General features: G+C 45.6%; 1 protein-coding gene across 1 annotated transcript in view; it reads right to left on the reverse strand.

Annotated features, from left to right (window-relative positions):
• Window positions 1-12,199: 12,199 nt before the first annotated feature.
• Window positions 12,200-14,989, reverse strand: part of LOC137657493 (gamma-secretase subunit PEN-2-like) — a 34,114-nt gene continuing 31,324 nt past the window's right edge. Inside the window, exon 3 of the mRNA XM_068391834.1 lies at window positions 12,200-12,962. Coding sequence (XP_068247935.1) covers window positions 12,823-12,962 — 140 coding nt within the window. The 3' untranslated portion in view covers window positions 12,200-12,822. The remainder of the gene's footprint in view (window positions 12,963-14,989) is intronic.

The following is a 14,989-nucleotide window of genomic DNA, read 5'->3' on the forward strand; positions in this document are numbered from 1 at the left end:
TCAACAGTTTTTTCTATCTTTTCCATAATTCTATTCTTAACTTTTTATTCAGGTCCTTTCCCTCAATATATTATTTCTCCTAGTTTCATTCCATATTTACAAAATAATTCTTAAATGCTGCTACTCCAGCACTTTCCATATGGGTTCTGCAAGACTGCAATTAATCTTCTGTTTTCTCTCTGATTAGACTTTTTTCATCAGAGTTTATGATGTTATGGGAAAGAATTATTTTTACAGCCTATTCTACGAGACACTGGATATATTCCTGTTTTTTCTTGGATGCCCCAGAATGTAGTTGCTGGCTGTTCATACATATTTCTTATTATCCTATAAATAATTCTTCTTCACCCACAGGATTAACTACTGCAAGGTTATTGTTCAGTAGCTACTTTCCTCTTGGTGAGGGTAGAAGAGACTCTTTAGCTATGGTAAGCAGCTCTTCTAGGAGGACACTCCAAAATCAAACTATTGTTCGTCTTGGGTAGTGACATAGCCTCTGTACCATGGTCTTCCACTGCCATGGGTTAGTTCTCTTGTTTGATGGTAACACTTGGGCACACTATTCTATCTGATTTCTCTTCCTCTTGTTTTGTTAAAGTTTTCATAGTTTATATAGGAAATATTAATTTTAATGTTGTTACTGTTCTCAAATATTTTATTTTTCCTTTCCGCACTGGGCTATTTTCCCTGTTGGAGCCCCCGTGCTTATAGCGTTCCGCTTTTCCTACTAGGGTTGCAGCTTAGCAAGTAATAATAATAATAATAATAACTACTGTATAATAATGAAGGTTTTCAAGATCTTTGATATTATCTCTTATTTCACTCTAGGTCTCTACATTAACAAATATTATTAGAACAGCCGCAGTTTTATATATTTTCTTCCTCACTCTCAATGTTATTTCTTTGTGTACGATTCTCCCAGATACTTGAATTCCTTAACTGTACTTACTAACACGTTCTTCATTTCTCTTCATTTCCTTTCATTTGTTAATTATTAATATGATAAATTTTGTGGATTGGTATTAATTGTGAAATTATTCAGGATCTCCAAGCTATGATAATTAATAATAGCATATTCTACTCCTTTTCTCCTTCCTGTGGGAAACAATATCATATAAAGAGAGCATTTTGTGTTACTTGTGAATGCCAGCAACTGTATACGTATGCCTTTGCTATTTACAAATTTGACTCGCTAAAACCCTGTTCGTTTTTACTTTTCAGATGAACTGTATCAACCAATCGAACATAAGGAATACCGTTTAACTGCAGAGCTTCCCCCTAAAGATGCATACACCATGGTAATAACGTATGCCTTCCCACTTTTTTCATTCCATATTCCTTATCTCTAAGATCAATGAAGGGGGAGGCTCGACATAATTTAACGAATAGAGTATTTATCAAATTTTATTGATAATCAATTAATTATTGTCTATTCTTCAAAATATATCATATGAATCTGTGAAACTGGCTGCAATGGTTCAGACCTAATTTGTAATATTCAACATAAATATTTTAAAAATAAACGTGGTAATTCTAAAAAGTATGTATTATTATCATTATTATTATTATTACTTGCTAAGCTACAACCCTAGTTAAAAAAGCAGCACGCAATAAGCCCAGGGGCCCCAACAGGGAAAATAGCCCAGTGAGGAAAGGAAACATGGAAAATAAAATATTCTAAGAACAGTAACATTAAAATTAATATTTCCAATATAAACTATAAGAACCTTAACAAAACAAGAAGAGAAATTAGAGAAAATCAGCAGCTGAAGACCAAACAGGAGAGCAATATGGCAAATACACATAAGAAACTCATCAATTCTTACAATATTAAGCTACTAAAAACCTAAGTATAACATAATTAGTTTAATTTTTTCTTTAATAATGGAAATGTTGTACTGTTAAGACAGTGGACAGGAACTTCTTTTTAAAATCCAAAAGAATTTCCTAGCATTTAAAAAGAAAACCTTCAGGGACACATTCTTAGAGGCCACAGGTTTAGTTATCACTGGGCTTCAGAAGGCCTAGAAGGCTTTTACTAAATTCCATTGACATTTGTTTTCCTAGTAGCCTATTCACGTCTGAGTTTAAGAACTTTATAGGATAAGCAGTAATAAAGCAGTGTTATCTAAGTCACTAAAAATTAATTCATAAGAACAATACGCATCCAACTTGTAGCAAAAGGAATGTTTTAAAGGTACTTACTTTATATCCCAAGAGATAAGGCTCTTTTATAATTTCTATTATTATTGCTAGGTAAGCCACAACAATAGTTGGAAAAGCAGGATGCTATAAGCCCAGTGAGGAATGAATATGAACACCTGTACCACATAACGAGACATTTTTCTGGACTAGGTATGTTCTTGATATAAACTCTCTCCTCCTCATGGCAAATCAGTCTTTGTGGACTTTGAAAAATTATTATTCTTCAGGACAGAAGTAGCAGTGTTAATGGGTTCAGGCGAGGGCACTCGGCTCGGTATGAGACCGACTGGAAATAGTAGGAAGGTAAGCACCTGTACCACATGCCGATACTTCTTCCTGGCAAAATATGAGAGAGAGAGAGAGAGAGAGAGAGAGAGAGAGAGAGAGAGAGAGAGAGAGAGAGAGAGAGAGAGAGTAGGGGGGCAACCTTCGTCCTGACCTACAGTTTGAGTACTTCGTTAGTGTTGAAATAACTGGTAAAAGGTAAAAGAAAGATTGAGTACTTGTACCATGTCATTTGGGAGGTGTTCCAACATGTACCATCTCTCCCACATGTATGCAGGAAGAGGTCAGTTGGAGTCTACATTGACCCGATTCCTAGCAATGTCTTCCTGGATTTCTTCCATAATATATTCTACTGCACATGTTCTTTTAGAACTACCAGCATATAATTATCTTAGTGAAGATGAGGCAGAAACACCAGAGGAACGTGAAGTTCGTTTTCTACCAGGTCGTGCAAGTCAATGACAATGCTCCCAAAGAGGAAGAGGCCACAAGGGAATTCATTAAAGCAGCGGAGACAACACTACCAGGCCCTAAACAGCCTACCCTTCAGCACCTCGCCAGGGGTCAGAAAGACACTGCAGTGACAGAAAAAGTGTTGTGCCCCTCAGAGGTCGGTAAATGACAAATTCGAAGATAATTTGTATTTTTCCTAACCATACAAACCTTAGCTATTTACAAAGGGTATTACTTTTAGCAGCTAAAATGGCGAGCCATTAGAATTTAACGAGGGTGTATTACCCCCGCGCTAGTTAGCGGGGGGGGGGGGGGGGGGTAGGGGAGTGGTAGCTAGCTACCCCTCCTCCCCCTCACACACAGGTGAATACTCACTTTCACTTAGAGGTAGGACTTGTCTTGGGGGACAGGGCTGGCGGGCAAATATGTGTAAATAGCTAAGGTTTGTATGGTTAGGAAAAATACAAATTATCTTCGAATTTGTCATTTGTTCCGTAACCAAAATACAAACCACCCTATTTACAAAGGGTGACTTATCCCTTAGGAAGGGTGGAAAGTCCCCAGCCATACTGGCTTTGGCTTTACCCGGGGACTCAGAATCCGAGTGAGTCGCACTCGAGAAAAGGAGTCCCTGCACCTCACAAGTTCCTTGCTCCGCAAGGAACCATGTGGCCTACGTAAGCTTGTGTGTGAAGGAAGAAGTGTGACCCGTCCTAGGCAGTTGACCTGGAGTTCCTGAAGGAACTCTGGGTTAGGACGTTCCCAATACCACCTCGTCAGGGTATGGGGGACGCGACAGTATTGACTCAATACTCGGAACACAAGGAAGCATGGTTTACCTGCAGAGGTTCGAGGTCAGCTATGCAGAGACCAGGATGCTGCTTCCCCGTAGAGGGGATGATGAAGAAAGAAGTAAGGGCCAGACATACTTCTTTCGTTCATGCAGACTAAAACCTGATAACAATGCCCTCAACCTTCTGCTACCTGTCCAAAAAGGAGCCTGAGGTTAGACCAGCTGTTGTGTAGTCACCACAGAGCGATAGAAAACGTATCGAGACTCCTGTGGGTCACGCCCTGCAGGAAGCGGGCTGCAAAGGTCATTAGACGCTTCCAGACTCCAGCTTGTAGCACCTGCGTCACAGAGTAGTATTACTCGAAGGCGAGGGACGTTGCGATGTATCCAACATCGTGCTGTAGGGCGACGTGACGGGGGAGGGTCTGAAGACAGGTCGAGATGAATGTCCTTGAGTCCGGGCTGAAGAGGTATACTGGTGACTCTCCCCCCATGTCCTCCTTGTGCTCCCAAATCGGCTGCAACTGAGGACAAACTGCAGCTGTTCCCAGCGCTAACCTCTCGATTCCTTACTGGCAAGAAAGAGAAGGTCTTGGGACATCAGACACAGAATGGAGACTCGAAATCTTGAATGAATCGGACCGAAGGGCCGGGACCCTCAGATTCTGAGTCTAGCCAACAACTCAGGAGCGAGCCTGAATGTTGCCTTCCCCTCTTCCTTAGAAAGGGGGAGTAGTAAGAGACCAAGAAGATTGCTTACACACTGGCCGTGGCCAGAGTGAGCAGAAGACCCAAGGCGGAATACAATCCGAGGCCTGTCGTAAAAGGGTCTTGAGAAGATCTCTTAAAGGACTAAAAGTCCGAGCCATGCTCCAAGTTGGAGGTCTTCCTCCAACTAGGGCAGGGACGATCGTAGCTTCGCATGAGCGAGGATAGATCCAGCGGGCAGGAAAAAGTTATTCCTTTAAGCCTGAAGGTCAGGGAAAGGCCGAGCGACAGGCTTCATTGCCGAGAGCAGAAAGGAGTTTCCTCCCGCCGAAAGGCAATAAGACCGTTATTGCTGGAGAAGAGGCCTCAAGGGAAGAGGTATATCTCCCACGGCACCAACCACCTTAGACTCTTCACTTTGCCTGGGAGACCCCTGTGGATGACTATCGCAGATGACGCGACCTCCGTACCGCGACAGTAGCGGGTTGTCTCTTCTAGAGGAGGAAGCGTAGTGTCTCCAGGCATGAAGCCGAAGCGACGCCCCGGTTCGGGAGAGATGTCGCAGTGTGGTTGCTTGAGTAGTCTGCGCCGTGGGAGAAGCTCTCCCGGGAGTTCCGTCAGGGGAAGCAGAGGGTCCAGAAACCGTTCTGCGCATAGTCCCAGTGGAGCTCTCCCATTGAAAGGTTGACAGATAACCTGGTCTTGTTGAGACCCATTGTCCACAGACAAAAAGGAGGGAAGACGCAGGCGTCGAAGTTGTCCCACCATCACTGGAATGCATCTTGCCAGAGTCTCGGGGTCTGAGATTGGGGGGAAGAATAGCGGAAGCTTGAGGTTCCAAGCTGTCGCGATCAGGTCCCCCAAACCAGCACTTGCGGGTTACCCAAGGTCAAAGACCCCAGGTACACTCTCTCTATGAGGCTCTGCTCGGATAGTCTGAGAGAAACATTCCCCTGCCTGGAATGAGAGAGCCGATGGTGGTATTGAGAGAATCTCAATCATCCCGGTATCTCTACTGCAAGATGTGAAGGTGTGAAAATGCGTCCCCTGCTCGTTAGAATGAAGTCGACGCACAACGGGGCGACTCGGCAGGAGCTGTAGGATCTGAAGAGGGGCCAGACTAAGGCCCCTAAGCCTGCCTGAATGATGGAGAGGTATCCTTCAGGTCTTGACCATAGGCCTGGACCGGAACATGCCCCCCCCCCCCCTTTCCTTTGACGAGTCCGAGAACCGCATCAAGAATGTGGGGAAAGGACGAGAATATCCACTACCATCAAGAGGCTCCATAGGTCAACACCCATTGCAGGTCTAATAGTTCCGCTGGTCCCATAGGGCCAGGGAGTCCGGTTAAACATTGCCTGAAGCCACCGGAACTTGGATCGCCCCACATGGAACTTATCCTGAGGCGACCGTTCGGACTATAGACGGGTCAATGAGGAAAGAAGAACTAGGAAACGTTCCAAGGTAGGGCTGAAAGCTCTGCTTGACTGAGAACAGGTACTGCGACTCTCCTCAGTCTTGCCACAGTCAACCGAAAGGAAGGCGCGGAGGATGTGGTAACAGAATCTGGCGTCCCCAGGTGGTCACCCATCCAGGTACCGACGTTGCTTAACCTCGCTGGACGGACGAGAAGCGAGGTTTCCAATGTGGTAAGGCGGTTGACTCAATATCATGGCCAGATACTCCAGATGTTGAGGCAGAGGAAGAGAAGGCTCCAAGCAAAATACCATAAGCCCACACTCATGGTAAGCATCCGGAAGCTTGTCCCGGCGCTGAAGAAGGTTGAAACCCGAGCCTACCGGAGTTGACCAGCCCTCCAAACAGCAGAGGAGGCGGAAGCCTGCACCTGAGCGGCCAAGAGGAAGGCAGGGAGAGTTCTCTGGGGAAACAAACCTGCTATGCCACGGCGGGATAGCCACACTGCATCATAAGCAGGAATACTTGCAGTCTAGGCTGAATTCGACGAGCACCCTGGAAGATGGATGGAATGGAAACTGAAAGTACCCGTCCTTCCGATCCAGGGTTTAAGGAGTCCTGTCGCCTCGTTACCAGTCTGATCGATTCTGCTGGTCTACGCTGGCCGAAGTTTGTTCGACAAACTTGATCAGGGCTGAGAGGTCGACTATGGACATCCCCTCTCAGATCCTTCCTTACAAGAAAGGATCGACTGAGGGGGCCGGGGGTGAAGCCGTCGATGATCCTAAGGAAGACCTTCGCCTAAGGTATGGATCATTCTGCCCAACCAGGCAACTCTGCTGACGCTATGGCATAGAGGTTCAGAGAAACTGAATTCGCTGACAGAGACGGCAGGCGCGATATCCTTGGCTACTCACAGAGATTGTGCGGGAATGGGCATCGGGAAGCTGTCATTCGGATGAGTAACCTTAAGCATCCTCCCAGCGAAAAACCTGCAATCCTAGAGTTCGTGAACTCCTTTTAGGACTATGCCCCCCCCGGGGGAGTTTCCCGTGCCATCTGTTCCTGACAGGAGGAAACTGCAATTGGACACCTTGTCCCAGTTGTCGTAGCCGATAACTTAGGCTGACGTGGTTGAAAGAAAAGGGCGCTGGAGCCCTGCAGAGTCTGGAAGAAAGCGCCTTGGAGGAGTGAAACCGGAAGTCGATTTACTCCGCACAGCAGCTGTCTAAGTCTCTGTCCTTGGGCACAAACAAATTCTTCTCAAGGATGGAAGGGTGTCTGAGGTCGTCGACCTCCACAGATGAGACACCCGAAGAAAGCCCTCAGTCAGCGCGTCCAGATGGTACAACATCGAGCTTGTCCGCAAGTTAGATACTTAACGACGAAAGGCCAAGGTGCCTGAGCTCGAGAGGAGGAAAGTACCCTTGATCTTCCTGTAGCTTCCTTGAACCAAACCTCGGGCCGCAACCGAGGAGGGAAAAAACCTGGTAAGCTCCCAGAGGAAGAGGTAAGCAGTCACCCCTTGTCCGATGGAGAAATCTCGAACGGAAAGCCCCCCTGCCAAAAATCCTTCCAGGGAATGACGGGGAAGGGCTAACCCAGGTTCAGGAATAGAGGAGTGTTGCTCAGATCTCCCTTAAGTTTCTCCTATTCTTGGAAGTGCCATGCTCTGTGTTTATGGGGTGAGGCAGTGTTCTGGAAATACGCTCCAGAAGAACTCGCCAGGCTGGTCATGCTGCGAAAACCCCATTGGGAATCGTGGTCGCAATTGCCCTGGAGCTCGCGCGACGGGAATTCCTGGTGGTCGGCGAGCGATAACCCATAGACGAGCAATGGATACTGCAAGAAATAAGCCGACATTTGTGCGAAAAAACACTGTAGGTTCGCGCGACGGAACACCATCCATCCGCGCGATGGAAAAACCGTTGGTTCGCGCGTGGGCGAACATTGGAGAGCATGAGCGTAGACGTGCAGGCATATGGGCGTGTGGGCGCGCAGGCGAGTGGTCATGCAGTTGCACGGCGAGCGGTCGCGCGGTTGCACGGGCGAGCGGTCGCGCGGGCGCGCAGGCGAGCGGTCGTGAGGGTGGGCAGGTGGATGAGAGCGAGTCCGAGGCGGCGAACGCAAGCGTTAGCGCGATGGCGAGGAAACGCGCTGCCACGTGGGCAAGGAGGACCGCTGGCGATATGGATCAACAAGCGATCGGTGGTGAGCTGGTGAGCGCTAACGCGCAGGTTGGCGATGGCGCATTGTGTTATGCCGACGCGATGGTCGAGCAGTATGCGCAGGTGAGCGATCGTGCGTTGGCGAGCAGTATGCGAAGGTGAGCGATCGCGAGCAGTGATCAGCATGCGCCGGGTCGCGCGATGGTGATCAGTATGCGCAGGGTCGCGTGATGGTGATCAGCATGCCAGGGTCGCGCGATGGCGATCAGCATGCCAGGTCGGCGGTCGCGCGATGGCGATCAGCATGCCAGGTCGGCGGTCGCGCGATGGCGATCAGCATGCCAGGTCGGCGGTCGCGCGATGGCGAACAGCATCTGCAGGTGGGCGATCGCGCGATGGCGAACAGCATACGCAGATGAGGGTCGCGCGATGGTGATCAGCATGCGCAGGGTCAAGCGATGGTGATCAGCATCCGCAGGTGTGCGGTCGCGCGATGGCGATCAGCATCCGCAGTTGAGGGTCGTGCGATGGCGATCAGCATCCGCAGTTGAGGGTCGCGTGATGGCGATCAGCATCCGCAGTTGAGGGTCGCGCGATGGCGATCAGCATCCGCAGTTGAGGGTCGCGCGATGGCGATCTGCATCCGCAGTTGAGGGTCGCGCGATGGCGATCAGCATCCGCAGTTGAGGGTCGCGCGATGGCGATCAGCATCCGCAGTTGAGGGTCGCGCGATGGAGATCAGCATCCGCAGTTGAGGGTCGCGCGATGGCGATCAGCATGCGCAGGTGAGCTAGTAGCTGGCGAACCATGTTCCTCCAGAAGTGTTGGAGAACGTTGGCGTGCCGGCTGTAACACACGTGGGCGATCCGGAGATCGCTGGCGAGCTGATGATCGCTGGCGAGCTGATGATCGCTGGCGAGCTGATGATCGCTGGCGAGCTGATGATCGCTGACGAGCAGAAGGCTACGCGTGGAAGCCTGCGCAAAGAAGAAGAGTCCTTGACCCCGACCTGAACCGAAGTTCTAGATCGCAAGGGCGAACGTGGGCGAACAGGGCGCGTAACAGGAACCAACAGGAACCGCAGGGATGATCATCTTGAAAGCGCTGACGAACAGGAGAGCGCTGATGAGCAGAAGAGCGCCTGTGTGCTCACACTGAGCAGGAGCAGGAGAGAACACAGCAGAAGGGCGCGCAGGGAAACCCTGACACGCAAGGGAAGAACCCCCGTGGGGGCAACCCTTTGCCCCGAAGGGATCGTTGTCCGCCGGGAGACTGATGTCCGTCGGAAGACCGCTGTCCGTCGGGAAGACCGTTGTCCGTCGGGAAGACCGTTACCCGTCGGAAGACGAGATCAGACTGCTGTCCATCTGCACCAAGGCGGAAGATCGAGAAAAAGGAGTTGTAGGCTGCAAACGGAGATCCAAAAAGGCGCCTCAAGCACCCTTATAGGGAGATGAGAGGCCCTTAAGACGAGGCGGACGGTGGGCCTTACGGCGAGGGAGGCCAACAGCAACAGCAACAGGAGAAACCTCCGAAGAGGAGTCTCTATGAGTGTACTCTCTCGCGAACGAAAGAGAAACACTTCGTGGAAGAGACTGGTCAGCCAGTGAACTAAAAGGAGCAATCCTCCGAAGAGGAGCTCCTGCAGTTGCCCAGCCCCTTGAGCGAAACTGCAGGTGCGACCGCTCAGCACCAAGAGCATAGTCGCACGAAAAAAAGGCAAGAGAAGAACCCCCCAAAAGGGGAAAAACTCAAGCCTGGACAGGAAAAAACTTCCCTCGGAAGGAAAGTTACCCGCCCAAGGATGCAAGCCTCCTGAGAGTTCTAAAATGAACTGGAGAGCTGTCCGTCGTCACGGGAGTACTACCAGTAGAAGGAGACACGCCCCTGACGAAAATACAAGGGGGAAGGCAGCAACAGCCGAATCCCCAGGACTCAACCAGACAGCTCACACCGTTGCTATATTACAGAAACGAACTAGATCGGTAACTGTAAAAAAAAAATAAAACAAATAATATTAGTACACATTCATTCCCCCGGGAAGGCTCCGAAGAGGAATCCCGAGGAAAAGGAACAGGTAGTAGGTTGGCCAGGGCACCAGCCACCCGTTGAGATACTACCGCTAGAGAGTTATGGGGTCTTTTGACTGGCCAGACAGTACTACATTGGATCCTCCTCTCTGGTTACGGTTCATTTTCCCTTTGCCTACATACACACTGAATAGTCTGGCATATTCTTTACATATTCTCCTCTATCCTCATACACCTGACAACACAGATTACCAAACAATTCTTCATCACCTAAGGGGTTACTGCACTGTAATTGTTCAGTGCCACTTTCCTCTTGGTAAGGGTAGAAGAGACTCTTTAGCTATGGTAAGCAGCTCTTCTAGGAGAAGGACACTCCAAAATCAAACCACTGTTCTCTAGTCTTGGGTAGTGCCATAGCCTCTGTACCATGGCCTTTCACTGTCTTGGGTTAGAGTTCTCTTGCTTGAGGGTACACTCGAGCACACTCTCCTATCTTATTTCTCTTCCTCTTGTTTTGTTAAAGTTTTTATAGTTTATATAGGAGATATTTATTGTTGTTACTCTTCTTAGAATATTTTATTTTCCTTTTTTCCTTTCCGCACTGAGCTATTTTCCCTGTTGGAGCCCCTGGGCTTATAGCATACTGCTTTTCCAACTAGGGTTGTAGCTTAGTAAGTAATAATAATAATAATAATAACAGGCACGTGCCCTCACAACCACTTACACTTGCGGAAGGAGAGTTGTAACCAAAACAGAATTATAACAATTATAATTATGTAACTATGTAATTATGAAACTTAAAAATGAACACTAAAGAAAGAACGAAAACCCCGAAAGGAATCGTTCTACAAGCTGAAAAACAAAAAACAACTACAATTAGATTCATAACTAATTGAGACAAACGTACGGCGTAGCAACCCCCCACACGGAAAGGAAGCTAGGCTACAAGGGCGTAGTAACACGTAGTAAAAGGGTGAACGACCTCAAGAGAGAGAGAGAGAGAGAAAGACATAAGTCAAACTCGATCGCCACCCATAAAATTACGCCGTGGTGGCCTAACTGCCGAGGCCTCCACGTAGAAATCGTACACTACACACACAAATCTGAAAAGGAAACTTACTCATTTCTATACTCAAATATATATACAAATATGAAAACATGTTTACATATATATTGAGTAAAAGAAAAGTAAGCGATTAAGTAAAGACAAAACAAACAATGGCTGCCAAGCGAGGACCAAGACAGAGACGTCTGTCACAGTCCGAGCCAAAAGTGAAAGTGAGTATTCACCTGTGTGTGAGGGGGAGGAGGGGTAGCTAGCTACCACTCCCCTACCCCCCCGCTAACTAGCGCGGGGGTAATACACCCTTGTTAAATTCTAATGGCTCGCCATTTCAGCTACGCTAAAAGTAATACCCTTTGTAAATAGCGTGGTTTGTATTTCGGTTACGGAACAAACCTCCTTTCATTGACGGAGCACTAGCAATGTCCAAAGAAAGCCAAATTCCTTAGGTTCGTGTTTTGGACATTGTTGTAAGGGCTCACTAGTGAAGGAATGACAGCAAACAGTTATGCACATTGGGAACCAGGATGATGTGGATAACAGGAGGTCAGCACAGAAACCTGGCACACATTTGCAGTTCATCAGAATAACAACTGCATACCATTGTCTTCTTCCTTTTATCTATCCCTCAAACACAATGGTCTGTCTGCTCCCCTTTCCATTTCTTTTAAAAGAGGGAGCAAAAACTTAAAACAGCAAAATTTAGAGAGGCAGGAAGTCTGTACTGCTTGCTGCTTAAATAAAAAGAAAGTGCAGAGCCGACTGTCGGGTGGGTAGGGCTACTACTGCCAAGCTAAAAGTTCAACAAACATTTCCAGCTGAGCCAAAATTGTATTCCTATTAAAGAAATGAGGTTTGTATTCAGAGGTACAAACCTTTTTACTGCTTTCAGGACATTAGAAATCTCTAAGTAACTTACAAGTGTTGAGAGCTGGCAATTCTCTAGGTAAAATGACCTTAGTTAAAGAACAATTTCATTTCTAATATCATTTCTCAGAAAAGAATAGGTGAAAATTAAACCTCTTAGACATAATCAGACATATTAAAGCAATAGGTACAAGGTCCTTAAAACAAATACTAGACAAATGTTTTATTGAAGCTTCATATATAAAACATGGTTCCTTACCTATGGATTGAAGAGAATCATAAGCACTGCGGATTCTAAAATGTGAATGCTATCATTTCCAAATTTGAAAAATAGATAACAAAATATACTTAGGTAACTCATGCATAAATTAAAAAAGATCAACCAATTTCATTTATAGCATCAGTCAAAACACAACCAAACTCAGAAGACTTCAAATCACCCATCCTGTAATATAGCATGGCTATATTACAGAATAAAGTTTTAAAAGGCTTAATAAAATTATTTAACAAATTTGCTTACTGTTGAAGAATGACTATTATTGGAGAAACTAGAAGAATTCAAATTTGCTGCTGCTGCTTTTCAATTTTGATTAAATGAAAAAAAAAATCATCATCATCAGGTCCAATGGATGTTGATAAACTCAATTAACTGTACAGTAACTTGTAATTGATTAATAAGCTATCATACTAAATTATAAAGGCCCTTAGAATCCTCAAATGGAATGATAGAAACCACTCTATAAAGTTCACAAAGAGTTTTACAAAAAGGTAAAATATTACGCAAAGGATATGGTACAGTAAAACCTCTATGAGAGCAGAACTTAAGATAAATAATTATGGAACTCCTTTCGGTATTATGAATGACATACGATCTGCCAAGGCACCCCATTCACTGCGCATTTGTTGGAAGACTGTGACCCACGTGATGAGCCCAATCAGCCATACCAATGCACCTATGCCTGATATGATGACATCTGTGAAAGATAATATTCAATGTCATAAACACCATACAAATATCTTCGAACAAAATAACCTCAAAAAGAAGTTACAATACCAAGATGATATGAAAGGGGCAATATAAAATACAGAAATATTCAAAAAAAAAGAGAGAGAGAGAGAGAGAGAGAGAGAGAGAGAGAGAGAGAGAGAGAGAGAGAGAGAGAGAGAGAGAGAGAGAGAGAGAGAGAGAGAGAGAGAGAGAGAGAGAGAGCATGCAGTAATAAAATCTTGACTTTAATACAATTAAAGTTCTCTGTTTATTTTGCAGTAAATAATATTATAAATTGTTGTGTGCATTTCATTGAGCTTTTATGAATGGTTTAGATTTTGAATTCGTTAAAATAGTCTTAATTATGATTTAACAACCTTACTATACCCGGTTTAAACTTCTATTGGAAGGGTGCTCTAAATGGTATGTCTTTAGCCCAAATTGCTAATGAAAAAGTTCAATTTTAAAAATCAAATTTATTATCTCAATACTTATCCAATATTCATACTCTATATGATTCAAGCGTGAGCCAGATGAGAAGAAAAGTTATATTTTTCCATGATTTTGACTAGCCCATCGAGTAATTTGAATCTCACTTTCCCACAAATTACTAGCATTTGTAGATAGTCATCTTTCTTCAGTTGCTCCTGGGCCCACTAGATTGTAGAGAACTGAAAGGGTCTAGTAAGCAGAATACAGTACTGTACCACAAATCATTAAGAGTAATTTGTATTTTTCCTGACTGTGAAAACTTAAGTCCTATAATAAGAGTACGCTTTTAGAAAAACAGGAAACAACTGTTAAAACCTTAACGAGGTGGCATTATTTACTACTGGGTGGCGGAGAAGCTCCACTCACCAGACACCGAGTTCTCACTTTGACCATTAGCCTAGGACTTGTGGGGCAGTTGAGGCAGGAAGTATAACATGAGGGACTCTGGTTTGTGTAATTAGGAAAAATAAATAATTCATAAATTTTAGATTTGTTCTTAGGCAAAAACAAACCTGTGTCTTTTAATAGGAGACATATACTTTGGAAGTAGCAAGTCCCTAACCAAACTGGCTGGCTTACTATGCCAGGATATGTCCAAGCACATAGGTCCTATACAGGCACAAAACTAATGACTCATATTAATATCCTATCAACCTAGTCATGAAGGTGAGGCAGGTGTTAGGCTAGGTCACTATCAGGAACAGGTAGATGGTCAAGGAAAACTTATATATTTGTGGAGGGTATGTTGTCAGAATGTATCATTATTGTAAAATAGTTTCATAAACTTGACCATCCTCCCCTTCAACTGGGAGGATAGGGGAGAAACTTCTAAACAAAACTTACTAGTAAGGATAGTTGCTCGATCATGTGGCTCCACTACATGTAGCGTCCGATCCAGCACCCCAGAGAAGGGGAGAGGGAAGAAAGAAGGGGTAGAATGGCCAGTCATTCTACCTATCATTCTAGAATCACGTTACGACCGCTACCTTAGACGAGATGTTTCTAGTCCTGTGAAGTTACTAGACTTTGTATTCATGAATTACCTCCTCAACTAGGATTGATACGATAAGTTTCACTTCATGCGCTGGAATCTGGAATCCTCTCCTTGCCAGCTAGAGAAGCATGTTTGAATGCCCTACAAAGTCAGATAAAAACAGTGTCCTTCCAGGACAGGAAGATGCGCCATCCAGGTGTCCAAAAGATCATTCATACATGGAAGAGAAAGAGAAGGAGGTGAGGTTGTGAATGGCCGGGTTCTAGGTTCTAACCATGAACTTCTGAAACAAGGTGATGATAATCTTTTATTCTCCAAAATGACTTGATACATAGGCCAAAATATGCAATTTCCTACTTGCTTCACAAGGGCTAGGCAATATGGACCAGGATAGATTGTCCCATATTCCTGCTCCAATGACATGGGATGGTAAGGAGAACAATGGTTGCTGATTTTTGATGCTTTAGGGACTACCGGAACTATTGCTGGGGAACTAGCAGCTGTCAAACGAAAGAAGACTTGTCAAC

The sequence above is a fragment of the Palaemon carinicauda genome, chromosome 1 (genome assembly GCF_036898095.1).
Source record: "Palaemon carinicauda isolate YSFRI2023 chromosome 1, ASM3689809v2, whole genome shotgun sequence".
Classification (NCBI taxonomy): Eukaryota; Metazoa; Arthropoda; class Malacostraca; order Decapoda; family Palaemonidae; genus Palaemon; species Palaemon carinicauda.